The following is a 19244-nucleotide window of genomic DNA, read 5'->3' as shown; positions in this document are numbered from 1 at the left end:
AAGGAGACAAGATGCAATATCTAGGAAGCTATAACTAGTTGTGTTTGCCAAAAATCATAGTCCTTAGTGAATATACCAAACAAAGTAAGCATTTCAAAAATGTTTCATCATCTAAAAGTAAACCTAAAGAGGATATGAAACTCACCAAGCTGTTCGAATTACGATATTAGAACCAAGTGGGCTTAGCAAAAGCGGCAGCCCCACCTATTCACAATTAAGCAATGAAACAATATTACTCAATAACCAAGTCAATTCGTACCTTCATTACAACATAAAGCAGATAGTCGTGCACAGTGATTAAAAAAGCACGCCTTAGGCGCGCACCTAGGCGCCTAGGCGCTAGGCTCACTGGCCAGCGCCTAGGCAGCCCCTAGATCCAAACCCATTATGACAAATATGAAGAAGGCACGCCTTGAGCGCACCTTGCACCTAGCTCTAGGTGTGCGCCTGGGCTGCCTAGGCGCACGCCTAGGGCAAGGCGCAAGGCGCAAGGCGCAAGAAAGGCGCACTTAATATATATTTGATACTACCGAGTTTGGATCTAAAAATATATGCTTTAATGGGTTTGGATCCTATATTTATTGGTCTAATGGGTTTAAAACATGTAAAATAAACCCAAAACCAATCTAATCTAAAGTTCTAAACCCTAAACATCTATCCGCTCCATCTCTCTCTCGCCGAGTCTGCTCCCTCTCCTCTCGCTGAGTCTGCTCCCTCTCCCTCTCTCCGCTCGGACCGATCCTCTCTGCCACTCGTCCATCACCTCCGATTGCCTCCGGCTATCCCTCTCTGCTTCTTCAACTCAACTCGCCTCTCCCTCTATATTAAGGCGCGCTTTTTTAATCACTGCTTTCAGATGATTATGATGCTTTTTTAATGATTTTTGGCTTGAAACTTTAAACTTTTATGCATATTACTTTTTATGATCTTGTGCTTATAATTATATGATTTTCACATCAAAATTTCCTATATGTTTGTGAATTAATAGTTACCTTTATGTTGGCCTTTATTTGGAGATAAAAAAGGTAATTTGTTCTTTACTTTTATCTATGTTATTTTCTTTTTCAAAATTATCATATATGTTGTTTGGCTTGTTTTCTTTTCTTAATTTTTTTCCTTTTGGAAACGTAATTATTTGGGTAATTATAGAATATTTATTGTGATAATATGATTTTATAGAGTATATTTAGTGCTACTTAATAATTATTAGAAAGTATAGTAAGACACTTCTTGGTTCTTTACTTATTTCAAAATTCTATGAAAGTGTGAGCTTGACCTCTCTCGGGCGCGCGCCTGCGCCTTTCGCCTTGCGCCTAGGCTCCAACAGCCCTTTGCGCCTAGGAGCGCCTTGGGCTTTTTTAAGCAGTGGTCATGCATAATTTGGAAGTATCATGACAAAGCAGATAGGAGAAATCTATTAGCAAAATAATAAGCACTGACAATATTCAAATATTGTTTTGGCTTTTCAAAGGAAAAAAGAAATCAATTCAAGGGTTTAAGTGAGTATCCAAACAATATCTAGGAAAAGTAATATTCTATGGAGGTCATAGGCATGATATCTTTGTGCTTACCTTTTACTCATCCTCGATAACTTGTCGTGTAAAAACAACAAACACTATAATGTTATATTAGAACATTTTAGCATTTCAAACAGTGGCATCCTAGATATGCAAAATTTACAAATTTGAAACCCACTATAACAACCAACCTACATACGCACATTTCAACATTTATGTAAATAAAAATAATCTATTGTGTTATTCCCTATCAATGCATGATTACATATCTAAAAACCACAAAGTTTGTGATCTGACGACAAGCAATCTGAAGGACCAACTACAAACTTTTAGGCCATCTTTTTAATGCATTTCAGATCATTTCCAATATAAGAACAAACTATCTTAGTTATTTAGAGCGGGAAAATTACTTTACAATCTATGTCACTCAAAACAACTGCATAGGTACAGTTTGCAAAGCATCGAGATATATCACAAGGTATCTTGTAGGACTTTTCAAACTATTGGCACTATTACAAATAATCATTTGTTGCATTCTTAAGCAGCAGAAAACAAGTATATAACTAAAGACACCATATATGATAGGCTCGGCATCATTTTCCCATCAAAATACAAACTCTAACATGAGAGACCGACTAATTGAAATGTACCTATTCCAGAAAACCTTGATTGACACGTAATAATCAACTATTTCCTGTACTAATATCCAGAATAAGCTAAACTAACACAATACCACACTATCTTCCATAAAAGGACTGACGAGTTTAGACGTACAATTTCACAATAACGACCATAACCTTCCTTGGTGTTGACGAAAAACAAATGTTTCCTTCTTCTCATCATGTTCAAGGAAGAGACACATTTGACATAGAATCTAAGAAGCCTCCTAGGTTAATTAGATAAAACTAAAACAATCGCCACACGGTGGCAATCACAGTCAAGTCACATTCATAATTTGCTAGACCACCGTACGAGTTACGATTCAGAGAGAGAGAGAGAGAGAGAGAGAGAGAGAGAGAGAGAGCAAAGCAGAGAACTTACCGGTTCAAGAAGGCGAATGGCCGCTCCGCACGTCCCGCCACCAAACCCTCCATAAATCGCCATCCCTTAATATTAAGAGTCTAAAACGCCGCCACTGCAAAAAGGTTTCGATATGTCAGGTTGTGAGGTTTTGTTCGCTAAAATTCAACCGTCGTTTAGGCACAGCAGTGAACCCATCAGCCAAGGTTAACAGGATGGATCAGAACCGCTCCGGGAATTGATTCTACCAGACACTAGTTTTCTTTCAAACCGGTTCAAATCTACACAAGTTTCTCTACAGACAGGGCCTGTATGGCAACCATAGTTAGTTAATTCGGATTCGGCAAAAATTCGGTACGGGTATAATTCGGATAAAATTCGTCTTCTAATTTTTAAATTCGTTGAAAAAAAGGCTAAAAAAGGGATTCGCCAATTATTCGGATACGTGATTTATACGGATATTATACATTCACTAATTAAAAATTCGGGATCAAAAATTCGGCTATTAAATTAAGTTTTTTTTTCTCTCAAGATTTCTGCTATTAGCATAAATATTCATATTTTTTAAGAATATAAGAATAAAGAGCTACAAAATTGAACTAAGTAAGTAAAAAAAATAGTATACTATATTAAGCCTCAAAATATAGAAATAATTAAGCAAATAGAGATCAAGATAGTCCATATTTAAATTGCTGCATTTCTAATACTAAAAAGTTATGTTTCAAAAATTAAGTAGAAACCCCACTGAGTCAATGGTCCATGAAAGACCACAACAAAATTTTCCTTTTGCAAGTGTCGACAGTACAAGATAATGAAATTGATTAGGTATAATAGAAGAGTTCCTGGTCCCTAAGTTAATTAAGATTATTTAGCTCTATGTTTGGGTCTTCTTTGTGCATAACAGAGAATGGACACATTCAATTAAGCACTCGAGATTAAGTTATTGCCCAAAATAAAAATTTAAAATCAATATGCGAATCTGTACAAATAAACTAGAAAATGATGATTTAATCCTCGACTATATCAAAATGCGAATCCGAATTAACTAACTATGGAATAGACACATTCAATTCAATTAAGCACTCGAGACATTTGTGTATAAAAAAGTATCCATCAGGACTAAAAGCTCCCAACTTTTGCTTTGAAGAATGAAACTTCAAATCGTACCTGGTTTGTAAAGAACCACCCGATTACTGATCTATCGTTGGATAGCGGAAGCGGAAGCGGAAGCGGAAGAGGAAGAGGCGACGAGGAGGGTTTCGATTTCTGAAGAGTGAAGAACCCGATCTTCGATCTTCGATTTCTGAAGAGGAGGGCTTCCGATGGCGTTCGGCGAGCGGCCGGAAGGGAAGAGGGGGAGGGGAAGGGACCGCGACCGCCGCAGGGTCGGTGGCAGGGCCGCGCGCCGCACCGCCGCAGGGGTGAGAAGTTAGGGCAAACCCTTTTTTTGGGAGGGGTGTGGGACTCGTGGTGGGAGGGGGGCGATCTTTTCACTTCAGATTTCAGAAAGTTTTTTTTTTTTTTTTTGGCCTTTTGGGCGACAGGGTGAGGGCCGTGACTCGTGAGGCAAAGCGGGTTTTGGGCGAGGCAAAACGGGTTCTGGGCCGGTTTTTTGGGCCGAATTATTCGCGAATTCCGTTTAATTCGCGAATAATTCTTTTTACCCAAAAAAAAAAAATGCGAATTTTTCCGAATTTTTGGAAAAAAATACGAAAACGGAAGTTTTATTCGGCATTTCAAAAATTCGCGAATAATTCGCGAATTAACTAACTATGATGGCAACTACTGAAAAATAAAATAGAGCTTTATTTTACATTGTATTTGATATTCTGAAAAACTCTATATCATATAAAAAAATTATACTGTTTTAAGCGTTTGGTTTATCTTCTAAAAGATTACTCTATTTTTACTTTTACATAAGATAAAATTAAATCCACCAAGACATAGAGACATAAGAATCAAAATATGATCAGACACCATCTAAATGCAAAATAAAAAAAAAAAATCATTTACGGTTGCATTAATGGTTGAATGAAAAGGATAAAGAAGAAAAAAAATCATTTACGGTCGCGGCGCCAGCGGAGGCAGCAGTGGCGGCGGCAGCGTCGGACACGGCGGCGACGGCACCAGCAGCCGCTCGGCGCCTCGTGTTGTAGCGGCGGGAGCTTCTTGCCCGGAGAGACGCCGCCATGGGTGAGGATGTCCTCTTGGATCACAGAGGCAGCCCGTGAAGAAGAAGACAAGGAAAGGGAAAGGAGAAGAGACCGGAAGATTTGGGAAACCTAGGGCAAAAGAGAAGGGGAGAGTGGGTTGAAAAATAAGGATTGGGCAGCGAGAATGGGGAAAGATGAAGTAATGCGAGGGCACAGCAAATAGATTAAATTTTTACGCTGCTCGGATCTATTTTTTCTTTTTTCCTTTTTTTTTGTTTTTTTTAAGAGATAGGTAGCACGTTATCCGCTTCGTTTATTTTATTTAGAAATAAACTTAGCTAGAAATATGAATCAACTAGGATTCGAACTTAGGTCTCGGGTACCAACCACCAAGCCCTTTGTCACTTGCTCTAGGTACGGTCAGTTTTTTCTCTATTATTATTACTATGAAATGTTCATTTGCATAAAAAAAAATCCACAAGTTTTGACTTTTTGCAAAACTAAGCCACCTTTTCTAATTTTGCAAATTCGGACCGAAGTTTTTACATCGGATGAAAATACCCTTATTCCTTTTCTTTCTCTCTCTTCTTTTTTTCTCTCTCTTTTTTTTTCCTTCGTTATTTTTTTGTTCCGCCACCTCCTCCGCAGCACCCTCCCTATCGCCTCCTCCACCTTCGAGGAACCCACCTCCTCCTTCCGCCGCCTCTCCCTCTCCCACGACGACGCCCTCACCTCCTCCTTCAGATCCGACCCCCACCCCCACGGCGCCAATCTTGAGGACTCCTGCGACGGCAGCGGCAGAGAAGGAGGCCGGGGATCCTCTTCGCCAACCACTTTTCCTCCGACCTCCTCTACGCCAACGCCGTCAATGACCTCGCGGAGATCGCCAGCCGCATGATCCGCACCGGGTATGGCCAGGAGCTGAGCTAGATGTACATCGCCGTCTGCCGCGACGCCGTCCGCCGCGACGCCGTCCGTCGCGGACACCCTCGCCGCCCTCAGTGTCGACAAGATGAGCATCGAGGAGGTCCAGAGGACTGAGTGGGGCACCCTCGACTCCAAGATGAAGAAGTAGATCCATGCCCTCAAGATCGTCGTCCGAGTCCTACTCTCCGATGAGGGAGATGAGATTGTCCAAAGAATGCAATTTCTAAGGTGTAGAAAATGGTGTAATGGTGTAAAAAGGAAGAAGGAAGAGGAAGAGGAGGAGAAGGAGAAATTGTACAATTTTGGGCGAAATGGTGCAAAATTGGATGAAATTGTGCAAAATTGAGCGAAATGGTGCAATTTTGGGCGAAATGGTGCAATTTTGGGCAAAATTTACACCATTTTTCATCCTCCTCATTTTCCTTCTACACCGTACACCACCCACGGGGATGGTCGATCCAAGAACATGGTCCAAACAGGATGGCTGCGACATCAACGCAAGTCAAAGCCTCACTCCGAAGCGGCACTCGTCGGCGCGATCCAACCGAGTATGTAAGCGTGTCTCTGCCAAGCCCAATCAGGCTCTTACAGGCTGTAGTCAATGCAAAAGGGTTTAACTGGTCTAACAACCAAAGCTCACGTTGTAATGTACCGAAAATTTTGGGTTGTAATGCTAACTTTGATCTGGGGGATCAAAATGAAGCTTGAGCTGGATGTACATCGTTCCCGAATAATTTTAGAGGTGTGGGAATGATTTTGGGAAGTGATTGAATGTTTCGGTGCATATTGGGCGCGAAACGAACTCGAAAATGAATCTCCGGCTTACGACGCTAACTTTGATTGGATGTATCAAAGTGAACAATGAGGATAATTTATGGTATCTCCAAATCATTTTGGAGATGTGGGGATAGTTAAGTGGCAAATTTAGAAGTGTTTAGAGGTGTTAGAACGAAGTTTACGCGAGAAAATGACTTGGAAGTGCTGCCTAGTGCAGTTTCTGTACTAAAAAGCTACAGGGACTAAATTGTAAAAGCAGAATTTCTGCTTTTGGGGGGGTTTAAGTGCAATTGCTGCTACTGCTGAGTGCTGCTGCTACTGCTAATTGCAGCTGCTGCTACAACTACTGCTGCTGCCAGCTGCTGCTGTCTAGTGCCAAAAAGAGGCTGCAGGGACTGTTTTCTAAAAACTGCAGGGACTGTTTTGTAAAAGCAGAATTTCTGCTTTGTAGGCGGTTTAAGAGCAATTGCTGCTGTTGCCGGCTGCTGCCAAATGCAAGGAAACCACAGGGACTAATCTGTAAAACAGAATTTCAACTTTGTGTGAGGATTTGAGGGCAATTGTTGCTGCTTCCAGCTGCTGCCAGGTGCAGAAAACTGCACGAATCAAAATGTGAAAGAGTTGAACCCAGCTTTTGTGAGGGGTGTTATGAGAAATTAGCTGATCTTATCTGAACCGCAGCTTACCCCAGTAGCTGCTATGTACTAAATCTCCTCTCTCCTCTCCACTTCATCCTCTTTTCATTTTTTTTCTTCTTTTCTTTCTACAAGCCTAAGGTGGCTGAAGTTAGTGAAAAGGGTTCGTGTGGAGTTGGGTTTTCTTGATGGTTTGAGCTGAGAGGACGGTCCAGGAGTTGAGAGCAGCTTGTGGGAGCTTCCAAGTTGAGGTAGGTTTGATCTAATTTCATATTAGAGTTAGGTTATTGCTCTAAAAGAGATTAAGCTACAGATTTTGGGGTATTAGAACTTCTATTAGAAAAATCCTAAAGAATTGTGTGTTGACAACATATATATAGATATATATACATGTGAATTATTTGTTGGGATGAAACCTGAGGTAGGAGAGACATATTTCCTGGTTATGGTTCATGGTATTTAACCTAAAGGAGGAGTAGACAATGAAATTTTAGGTTTCTAAAACTGAAATTGCTATGTGAAACTTAGAGAGAGCTATGTATTATGTTATGTGTGATTGTTTGCAGCTGGGAAATAAATAAGCTGTTGGAGTTTTAAACTGATGTAGGGTTGAGGTAATTCCTGATTAAAGATCATTTTAATCACCTAGAAAGGGTTTAACTTGGGTTTTCTTGGGTTGCTAGTGCTGTTTTTAACATGAAAAGCCTAGAATAGGCCTATATGTATCATGTATATGAACCTGGCAGTTGGGAGCATGGTGAGTAAGTTGTTATTCCTGGTTAAGGCTTGATATAAATACCTTAAGGGAATTGGTTTTGAGATTCTTGAATGGTTAAAGCTGAGATTTCTATATAGATTCTTATAGAACCTGTATAGAAACAGGTTGTATTAAGTTGAAGTTTGTATAGTAGCAGGTTGTTTAAAGCTCTAACTTGAAAATACTAAATTGTTGGATTGAAGCTCTAGCTTGGGATTGATCACGTGGAAACCTAATTGAGGGTAAAACTGACGCGTTGAAAAGCTCGGATCGACGTTCCGACGAGCCTACGACAAGCTAATGAGGAAAAACCTCATTTTAGCTTCGTTTGTCGCGAGAAAGGATTGCGATCGTTCATAAATTGCGGAAAGTGAATTTCTCGCATTTCGGTATCAATTAAAAGTGGGTTGTGCTCCACCGAAGCGATTAGGTTGCTTCGAAGCCAAAGTAAAGTATGATTATTATTTATGCATATATGTATAGTCGTAGATTGTGATTGATAATATGAATCCTATTATGTTAGTTAATGTTACCTACCATTGGAATATGCATATTGACATATTGTGGATAATTGTCACGCCCTGAGACCCGCCTATTTGGTCAGATTCGGGCACTCCGATAGACCGCCGAACGGACAGTCTCCCCTGTATATTCCAGGCGTCACAATTAATACAATTCACGATGTTCCAACCAGAAACAGAATCAAGTATAGATTGCATAAGGAAGTATCAAAAATACAAAACAACTAAGCTATTACAAGCATTCATCCCAGGTTATACATTTACAATTTTCGTTTTACATTTCCTTCCAAATACAATCTAGTTATTATAAATCCATTACAAGTTTGTTTCATTCATTTGAGTTCATTTCAAACCCCTAAGCTAGACCACTTCAGGGTACCGCTATCTCTGGTCTCGGTGGTAGGGCACTATCTACGGAGCTGCGCCCTGACCTCGCGACGCTGCGCCGCTCGCGTGTTAACCTGTACCCCCAAAAACAACACGGGGGTGAGAACTATTGTCCATAGTTTTCAGTGGGTACAACCATCCAAGGGAAAAGCTTGACCAAACAGATCCGAAGGAGGCACTGCAAACATGTTAGTCCAACAAATATCCACAGATATATATATATATATATATGCAACTAACAATCATCATGTTTATGCCTCGCAACGTGCAACAATGCAAATCATGCAGTTTATGCAACTATGCAACCAACTAGTAGATCGATTGATTCTACTTTCAATCCTGCTATCCATAACTCATTCAATTGACATCTAAGGTTTCCTCTATCTTAGATTCAAGTCAATTACAATTCCACTCATAAGGTTTCATCGACCTTTTCAAAGCTATCCACCCGACTCGGTCTTGAGTCAATCATCTGCGGAATACAGCGCAAAGTCAGGCTCGAGGCGAAGGACATCTCACTTGCACCTCAGCCTTAAATCCACTCAATTGGGATTCAACTACAGGTCATATGTATAACACCCAATCACTTAGCTAGCCCGAAGGTTACGCCCCGACTCAGATCTCAAATCTCATAGGTGAAGAGCTACCCCGCTCTTCGCCCCGACTCACATCTCTAATCTCACAGGTGGAGAGCTTCCCCGCCCTTCGCCCCGACTCACATCTCAAGTCTCACAGGTGGAGAGCTTCCCCGCCCTTCGCCCCGACTCACATCTCAAGTCTCATAGGTGAGGAGCTACCCCGCTCGTGTCCCACCCGGTAAGCTACCCCGCTCATGTGACAACTCCGTAGTGTACTGCTTGTGTGGAGCGACCACCCGAAGCTCAAAACAGACTATGTGGGTATGATCCAATCCTCGCCTACTGAGGATACCCTGTCAACTAGGGATAACAATGACTCGGAAAATCCACCTATCCCTATAGTCATCATGTCACAAGTGTCTCTACCACACTAAGTTCTCATGCAACATATCAATCAACTCGGGAACTCATCTATCCCTATGTTCAAATAATAGTGCCTCTACTACACTAATATCAATGCCACTCGATTACATCATTATATTGTAAGTGTCTCAACCACACTAATTTACATGCCACTCGATCTACTTGATATTCTACTTGTCCATATCGAATATTACAGTTTTCATATTCTTGTTTTCCAATGTCGAGTCCTCTAATCACCCTAGAGTTATCGACCCATGTTCAACTCATATGAATCAAGCATATTCTACAACTTGCCAACATGCATATTATCTTTAACATAATCCATAATATGTCAACATGCACATTCTTTCTAGTATATTCCCATGGTGGTAACATTCAAATACCTTCTAGTATAATTCTCATAATGCTAACATTCATATGCCATTTATCTTATGCATTCAACTAGCATCAATCATATGCATTCATCTAACATTTCTATAACATACCAACATGCATTCATTTAGCATTCTTACATTATGTCGATATGCATCCTTCTAGCATTTTATATTATGTCAACATGCATTCTTTGATAGCCTAACATAGCATTCACCCCATGCATTCCTAAGTTTTACAACTAGCTACCATTATATGCATCAATAGTAAATCTCACATCGCTTCGACATGGAAGCGAGCTAAACAATTCGATGAGCACAACCCACCTCAAATCCCTTTTCGATTGCTTGTAGTCACTTGCAATCAGCCTCCCGCAGTATTCGTTGTCCGGTTCGGCCCGATCTTGCAAATGATCACCAACCGTGCGTCAATTCGCGACCTTGGATTTTAAAAGTCTATAACTTGATACCGCGATGCTAGGAATCCGTTTTCGTGATTTTTGGACGCCGTCTCGGCCCTCCAGGCGAAAACGAAGCCAAAAACGTCCTTTTTGCCAATATCTTTGCGCAGACTTGACAGATCGCCGAACCGACTTCGCCAACGCTTCAGAATACCTAGCAATTAGGTTAACATGGGTCCAATTTAGATCAAACCCATCTATATAACAAAACCACATTCAGAACCCTAGATGTTTACTATTGCAAGAATACTCCAAATTAGAACTTGATTCATCCAATTTACAGTCATTTAGCATCCTAAGATTCAATTAAACCCATTTCTAGAGCTTATAACTCAAACTTTAGAAATCTACCATTGAAGCTCAAGAAGCTTACCTCACAAGCTTCCTTTTCTTGAGTCAAGGAAGAAGAAGATGAAAATGAAGCTTCTCTTCCTAATTCCAAGCTCAACCTCCAATTCCTCCTCCAATTTCTTCTCCAATTCCTCTTTAGTCGAGAGATTATTTAGAGGTAGAGAAATTTTAGAGACAAAGAGAGAAAGATAGAAAAGAAACTTGCTCTCTCTCTCTCTCTCGGTTCAGACCAAGACAACAAAAGGGTATGGCATTTGTTACACACATAGCCCCCCAACAACTATTGAAATTTTCAGTTTAGTCCTTCAGAATCTGATACTTTTTGCCGAAGCCCTCTGAATGTCCGTTTGCGCTTAAATTTGACAGTCAGGCTCGATTTTTCTTAACTAGAAGAACGAAATCTTAACTTCTCAGTTTCGACCATTTTTGGTCACCGAAAGTTCTACCAAACTGAAATCTCTAGCAGATAGCAGTCAGATTTTATTTTCCACCTTCCGGGTGTCGGAATGACATGAAACTTTAAATCTAGCCTCATGAAAATAATCCCAACATATTTTCAGATTTTCATAATTTTCTGACACTGTGAAGTTTCTGCTAAAATACCTGCCCCATTTCAAACAGAAAATTCTAAATCTCCTGTTTCCAATCCAATTTCGGCAAAAGTCATTTCCGACTTATATTTTACTTAGACCTAGCAATCTCGACCCAAACCCGCGGATACCCGCGGGTTACCCATAAAATTGCGTGTATGGGTACCAACTTTTCCTACCCAAAAAATTGTGGGTAAAATGGGTGGGTACCCATTAAGTTGTGGGCATTCTGGGTAACCCGCGGGTACCCACGGGTACCCGGATATATATTTTTAATTAAAAAAATGTTTTTTTTTGTTTACCCATCCTAAAAACCCTAATCCTAATTTCCTTTCGTTTATCTTTTTTTCGTTGTGGCCACCTCTCATACTGTGTCGCCTTTGCAACTGCACTCCTCTACTATTCTCTGGTGGCCCGACCTACATCGAACCACCAAGTGCTTATTTACGATCTTCGCCTGCACCTTCTCCGGCTTTTTTGTGTTTATCTGGAAAATGTATGATTTTTTCGGCTTTTTCTTCCTTCTTGTTAATTGTTGGTAAATAACATTGCAGTAGATAATATAGCATTCCGAATACATAGAATAAGTTTATGTTATATTACTTTCTTGTTGAAGATAAAACTTGCTAGTGATTTGATTTCTAATTTTAATGCATCGTCCTTCTCCAACTTTACATCTGTTTATTTTCAATACAAATGTTTAGGCAATGGCCCTTTAATTTTTCTTGTAGCTTTTAACAAATATGAAATAAAAAATTAGCTAGCTTCATATTGCTCATTACATTATTTGGTTGAAAGTTAATATGCTGAAATCTGAAAAATTTTCAAAAATAGTGGAGTAACTTTTTTTTTCCCATTATGTAGTATGGATTCAGAACATGTGCAGATAGTGGACGAAAATAATAATTGTGAGACACAACAGCCTGATATTATTCAAACTACTGTTAAACAAGAAAGGGTTAGTGATAGTGATTCTGCAAGAAAAACCTCGTAAATATTCAGATGTATGGAACAGTTTTGACACATATGTTGATGATGATGGGAATAATAGGGCAAGGTGTATATTGTGCAAGGCCTCTTATGCGATAGGTACTAATACTCATGGGACAGCAAATTTAAAACGCCATATCCAAAGTTGTCCAAAGAAAATTAACCAAGATGTAAAGCAACTACATTTTGGTTATGTCACGCCCCGGGACCGATACCAATTTGGGCCGGCCCGAGCACGTCAAACAGACGCCGAACGGACAGAGTTTTTTCTATCCGCCCAAGGCTCATCACATGTACATTTTCATCAATAGAGAAAAGCACTAGCGGAAATATATACACAAACGGCTTATACGAGGATAAGCAATAGCCATTAGTGAAAGAATAAGGAAACTAAACATTCATTTGTACTATGATTCATTTTTGATCATATACATTCATTCATCTGGTTCATCTTTGAATTTCTTCCATTTCATCTCATCATTTCTTTCTTACATCACATTTACCTCAAAATACATATTACATTCTTTTCTTTACATCATTTATCATCATATACAAAGGATGATCATAGGGTACTTTACTACAAAATGAAATCCAACTTTGGTGGCCTCTGACTAAGGCGCGATACCTTTGCCTCGGTCGCTCGCCAGCTCGCTCGGTCCCGGCTCTGTGGAATAGTGGGGTGAGAACTACAACAAAGTTCCCAGTGGGTTCGGCCTCAACATCACCGACTTTCCCACTAGGACTAACTCAGGCATAATAGAAAGAATAAGCTGCATATAGTAACCAATCTATACATGATGCTAATATGCCTGAACAATAAGCAGAAATATGCTCAACATTGAATAAATGCAGATTATGCAAATTCTTTGTTCTTTTCACGTTACACTTTGTTCTTTGTTCTTTGCTCTTTGTTCTTTAATCTCAAGGCTAACCCGGGGGTTTCGCCACATTAACTTGTTTCACATTAAGTCCATCATCGCAGGAACTCACCCGCTAGGACCGTCCTTCGGGTTTACTCCAACCCGTGATGCATAACTCCGGAGCGCATCGCCCGAGGGGGAGCGACCGCCCTCGAGCACGGAACTCATAGCAAGTATGATCATATCCTTAACTCAAAGGATTTATAAGTTCAATCTTGACTTTACACTAGCTCTAGTGTCCTTTACATCACTTTATGTTGCAAACTCATGCAATCACATTCTTTACATTTCTTTACTTCTGCTAGCTCTAGCATTCTTGTTCGTTACATTTTTTGTTCTTATTGCCCCACTTTACTTTAACTTTACACATTATCCTTTTCATCATTCTTTACATTACGTTGGTTCTTTACCTCACACTATCTCTAGTGTCATTTCACTTTAACTTTATCAAATGCCACTCGATCTATGTCATTGTGTCACTCTGTTCTTTTGCTCACTTTGGGTGCTCACCTTCCTCTCATGCATACACATAGGGTTTTCGACGTTTACTTAGTTCTCATTCATCATATTATGCAAATTGTACTCACAATCGTGCATCATCACATTTTATCATTACTTTACCCTAAAATGCATGCAACAATATATATACACATGTTCAAATGAATGACACATTAGGCATAAAGAGAAGTTCAATGAGTTTGAGAAGCACCACCCACCTTGTAGGCTTTCAAAGGTGCTCCGACGATTTTCTCGGGATTTTTAGGCTTCTCGTTCTTTACCTGCGGCAAAACGAAGCCCTAATAGGTCATTTTGCTCATATCTTTTCATTGGTTCTTCGGAATGTTAATCCGTACGCACCAACGCGTCGGAAATACCCCCAATTAGGTTTCTAGAGGGTCAATTGCACTTAGAAATTCCCATGAGCAAAAGCCCCAACTTGGTGCTCTAGCTCCAATACATATATCAAACCTAGGGTTTGATCTCATTGGGAAGTAAAAGTAGTTTCAATGTACTCTAAAGAGTTCATCTAAACCATTCCTAGCTCATTCCAAACCCTAGTTTGGATTTCACCATGAGAGGTGGGTTGAAGCTCACCTTTGAGCTAAACCATGGTTTTGATCTCAAAAGAAGCAAAAGAAAACTTCAAATACTCAAATGGTTCCATAAAACCCATCTTAAGCTTAATCCAAACCCTAAATTAGGTCCCACCATAATTAGGGTTCAAGGCTTACCTTGTAAGCTCTCATTTTCCAAGCTAGAGATGAGGGAGAGGGAGTTTCTTCACTTCCTCTTCTTCTTCTCCTTTTTCTTCTCCTTCTTTTCCTTCCTTTCTTCTTCTCCTTCTTTGTCTTCTAGAGAGAGGAAGGGAGAGGGATGAGTTTAGGTGTGAGGGAAGGAGAGGGAGAGGCTCTCTCAACCCTAAACATGACCCACATAATGCATTTTTGCAGATAAGTCCCTCAGCTTTGATCTCATTACACTGCCCGAACTGGGCAGTTCGCGCAGTCGGGGACCGGTCTCTCCTTCAGGGACCGGTTCCCGAAGGTCGTCCCAGCACAGCCAGAGCTGCCGCGCGCGGTGCAACCAGTCTCTCTTTAGGGGACCGGTCTCTCGGGGACCGGTCTCTCAGGCAGGGACCGGTTCCCGAGAGCTAATTTCTCAGGACTTAGCCGATTTTTCGGCTGTCTCAAATCATACGCGTTCGGGGACCGGTCTCTCCCACCAGGGACCAGTCCCCGAGAGCTCAAAGTCTGCAGTTTGCAGATTTTGATTCTATAGCTCTCGACAACCTCCCGCAACTCACTTTTAATCATTTTAACACCTTCGGACTTTCCGAAATGTACCGTCCTCGCACTTTAGTCAATTTGACTAAAGTTCGACATTTATTTTCTGAATTTTCGGTATATTACAGGTTACGAGGCAAAATTACGTGGAAAAAAATTTAACCAAGAAACTTATCGTGAGAAGATGGCGATTGCAATTATGAAACACAATTATGCTTTCTCATTTGCTGCGCATGAAGGAATTAGGGATGTGCATTTTTACTTGAATGAGGACGTCAAACCCTATACTAGAAACACAGCAAAGACCGATTGCCTGAAAATACATAAAAGGGAGAAAGAAAATATTAAGCATATTCTAGGGAAGGTTTCTAGTAGAATATGTCTTACTTCTGATTTGTGGTCATCTTGCACAAGTGAAGGGTATATTTGCCTAACAGCACACTTTGTAGATGAAAATTGGATATTGCATAGTAAAATTTTGAATTTTTGTCATCTTCCTCCTCCACACTCGGGTGCTGTCCTATCTGAAAAAGTTTTTGAGTTCTTAAAAGATTGGGGAATTGAGAAAAAAATATTTTCTTATTTTTTATAATATTATAATTAAATTTCATTTATTTAAATAATGGAAATTAAAGTATAGGTATGTTGGTTGAAGCACACGTCTAGTTTTGAACTCGTAAAAGACCAGTTTCACTTGAAGCCATGAAACACTCGTGAAATGAAGGTTACGATGTTCGTCTAAGACTTCGTTGCCAACAATAACCATACGAGTATTATAGTGCGCGGTAGAATCTTTCTTAACCTATGGCTTGTGTTAATAGGAAGGTTTTTAGTTCTTATAAGTTAAATCGTACAAAATATGCTAGCTTGAAACAGAGGAGGTTTATAGCTAGATTAAGTCTAAACGATCACTGCGGTTTAAGTGATAGTTTCGGTAGTTTCAGGATTTGGTAACTTTGTAAATTTTTAATTTCTGTTATTTATATGTTTTTTTTAATTATTTATATGTTTTTTCAATTCATAAACTTATTGACGTTGATATTTCTTTTTCGATTTCTTATTGAATGTGTTTACAGTAAAAAGAAAGAAAATCGTGGTCATCTTGTTAATCATCAACTACTTCTAAAAAGAACCCGAACGTGTCTTTTGAAAAGTTGTATAAAAAGTTTTTCATTTATGTTAAGAACGGCTTGTTAACAATGTGAAAGAACCGAACACTCATAGAAAGACGGAACACGTAGAAGATCCATAGATCAACCTATTTGGACTAAAACTCTCTCAGCTTATAGCTAGGCTTGCGCTCGGCTTGCGCTCGGCCGAATGAGTAAACGCTCCGGATTAGTTCTTATTAACGTTATCGGTTATAGTGTAATATTAATAGGGTTATAAAGAGTTTGAACCTAAAGTAAACAAAACGGTACAGTGAATATTAAAGTAGAAGTGAGAGCCGAAGAAGTTCTTCCGCGAAAACTTAAAAGGTGTGCGAACCTTTCATGTTTAAACGTCAACCTATAAGTCTTGGCCTATTTTCTCATCATTAGAGTATTTTACCAAGATTTTTTAGTGTATAGGAAAGGCGGGATAGGGTGAGTAGTAAACTTCCTGTTATAAATATTACACTTAGTTTGTTTCTTATTACGTATTTTTGTACAGCTTTACATTCTCGTAAGAGATCGTAGTTTATACACCTCAAGGTGGATCACGTATATAGGTACGCGTTTACGTAACTTCATCATTGTAGACAAACGAAACGTTCAAGACGTTTAAATTAGTTAGAACGGAGTGACAAGAATTCCATGAATTATGAAAGAGCTTAGAATACATCACGGTATGATCTTTGAAAATTTGGGAGAACTTGTTAGTTCAAATTCTATACTCGTCTTGTTGCGTGTACTTTTATAAAAGGTAATGTATTATTACGTAAAACGTATGTCTCGACTGAGAAGTTCTAGGGGAGGTAGAACAGTGTTAACGATCGCAATAGATTACACTACNGTAATAAATTTATTTACTTTAAATTAATATTATAATATTTTTTATTCTATGAGAATTAATTATTTCAAATTTTAAATGTAGATGAACACGACGACAACGATCTTGTGGTGCCATTGTTGAATATTGGTGAAACTCCAGAATCAAGAGAATCAACTACTAAAGCGACAGTTGTGGATTGAGTTTTGGTGGTTTATCTTTATTATATTGACTCTATAATTATGAAAAATTTATTAATTTGATATCATGAAAATTTGGGATGGTAAAATATTTTTATATTATGAAATTTATTCGCTTTAAGGCTTTAAATATTTTTATTGTATTTTGTGATATTTTACGCAGTGAATTATGTTACGCTTTTAAAAATTTTATATATGTGTTTTGTATTTAGAAAGTATAGAAGTAAAAAAAGAAAAAAAAATTTATAGGTAACCCGCATACCCACCCACCCACCCGCGGGCGGGTATGGGTAATGATGTCGACTGCCCAAAAATTTGCGGATAAATTTTACCCATACCCATATGACTCGTGGGTACAATGACCCACACACGGGTTACCCAACCCGCCCGTTTGCCAGGTCTAATTTTACTTCTTCAAGTCCAATAAAAATAGTATCTCATACTATTTTTATTTATATTTACTTTTATATTCAAAATTCCGGTACATCATATTCCACCGTAACTTCATAACCTCAGAAGTTCGGCACCTTACAGTAATGCTATATGATATATGAACGTTGACATATTGTGAACATGCTAGATTCGTATGAGTTGAATATGGGTCGATAACTCTAGGTTGATTAGAGAACTCGACAGTTATAAAGTGAGAATATGTAAACTACAATCCTAGGTGTGACAACTAGGATGATAAGTAGATCGAGTGGCATGAACCTAGTGTTATTAAACATAGGTTGGACATGAACCTAGTGTCATTGAACATAGGTTGAATAAGGAAACCTAGAGTCGAGATCTAGATAGAAATGACATAGAACATAGCGTGATTGAACCTATGTCATGATGTATAGTGACACTTAGTGTATTTGAAACTAAGTTGTGGATTATAGTGGTAGAAGGACCATTAGGAAATGAATGGTTTAAACCTAGAAAGGTTAACAATAGGGCATGTGCTAAACCTTTAATTTTTTGGAAGTGGATTCCGGAATCCCTAGGAATGGGGACTGCAAGTGCAGTGGTTGAGACAAGAGGATTGGCAAAAAGTGAATCAGAACTACGGGTATGTTGGTTCTCCTCGACCGACAGTGATTCAACGGGTATGTTGGTTCTCCTCACCCAGTATGCTATGAAGCAAGTGAATCAGAACTACGGATATGTTGGTTCTCCCCGCCCGGTAGTGATTCAACGGGTATGTTGGTTCTCCTCGCCCAGTAGTGGTATTTGGAAGTTGTAACATGTAAAAAAAGAAACTGTGAGATGAATGCTTGTAATAGTATAGTTTAGCATTTATATTTTTGATACTTATGCAATCTATGTTTGAATACTGTTCCTGATTGGAACCTCGTGTATTGCATTGTATGGATATGTGACGCCTAGGACGAACAGGGGAAAACTCTATCCGTTCGGCGGTCTGTTGGCGTGCTCGAATCCGACCAAATAGGCGGAGCTCGGGGCGTGACACACGTGCCCTTAGCACAGTCTGATGCAATTCTAGGTCCACCGTCAACCACGACGGCACCCGACAGTACAGAACAGTCTACACTCTACTGTAAAACGAGCTCGGGCCCTTAGCACGAGCGTAAACTCACCCTACACTAATCTGAGTATCCAATACGTACTAACAGCGGGGATACAAAAGTACAGTAGCTCCCGAAGCTAAATCTGGTAACTTTTCGAAAAATGACGGTGTAGGTTTAATGAGTTTTCTCCTAAGTCAATTCCAAGTTCAGCATATAAATTTGTCTAAAATACTAAATCATGCTCCAAAACTCAAATTTCATAAAACATGCTTGTTCTGAATTTGAGTTACAACGTAATAACCAAAACCAAGAACCACATTGTAAGGTACCGGACTTTTAAAATTATGAAGTTACAGTGTACATTTTGGTTGGAAAGCCATTTGAATGGTTCCGGTGA

General features: G+C 39.5%; 1 protein-coding gene across 1 annotated transcript in view; it reads right to left on the bottom strand.

Moving 5' to 3' along the window:
• The window catches only part of LOC109715197 (HVA22-like protein k), a 29375-nt gene extending 25612 nt beyond the window's left edge, over positions 1-3763 (bottom strand). Inside the window, exons 1-3 of the mRNA XM_020240095.1 lie at positions 3705-3763; positions 2559-2652; positions 146-204 (exon numbers count right to left, since the gene is read on the bottom strand). Of these exons, the coding sequence (XP_020095684.1) occupies positions 146-204; positions 2559-2621 (122 nt within the window). The 5' untranslated portion in view covers positions 2622-2652; positions 3705-3763. The remainder of the gene's footprint in view (positions 1-145; positions 205-2558; positions 2653-3704) is intronic.

The sequence above is a fragment of the Ananas comosus genome, linkage group 9 (genome assembly GCF_001540865.1).
Source record: "Ananas comosus cultivar F153 linkage group 9, ASM154086v1, whole genome shotgun sequence".
Taxonomy (NCBI): Eukaryota; Viridiplantae; Streptophyta; class Magnoliopsida; order Poales; family Bromeliaceae; genus Ananas; species Ananas comosus.
The sequence above is the reverse complement of the archived record's forward strand: the minus strand, read 5'-3'. Positions and strand labels throughout refer to the sequence as shown.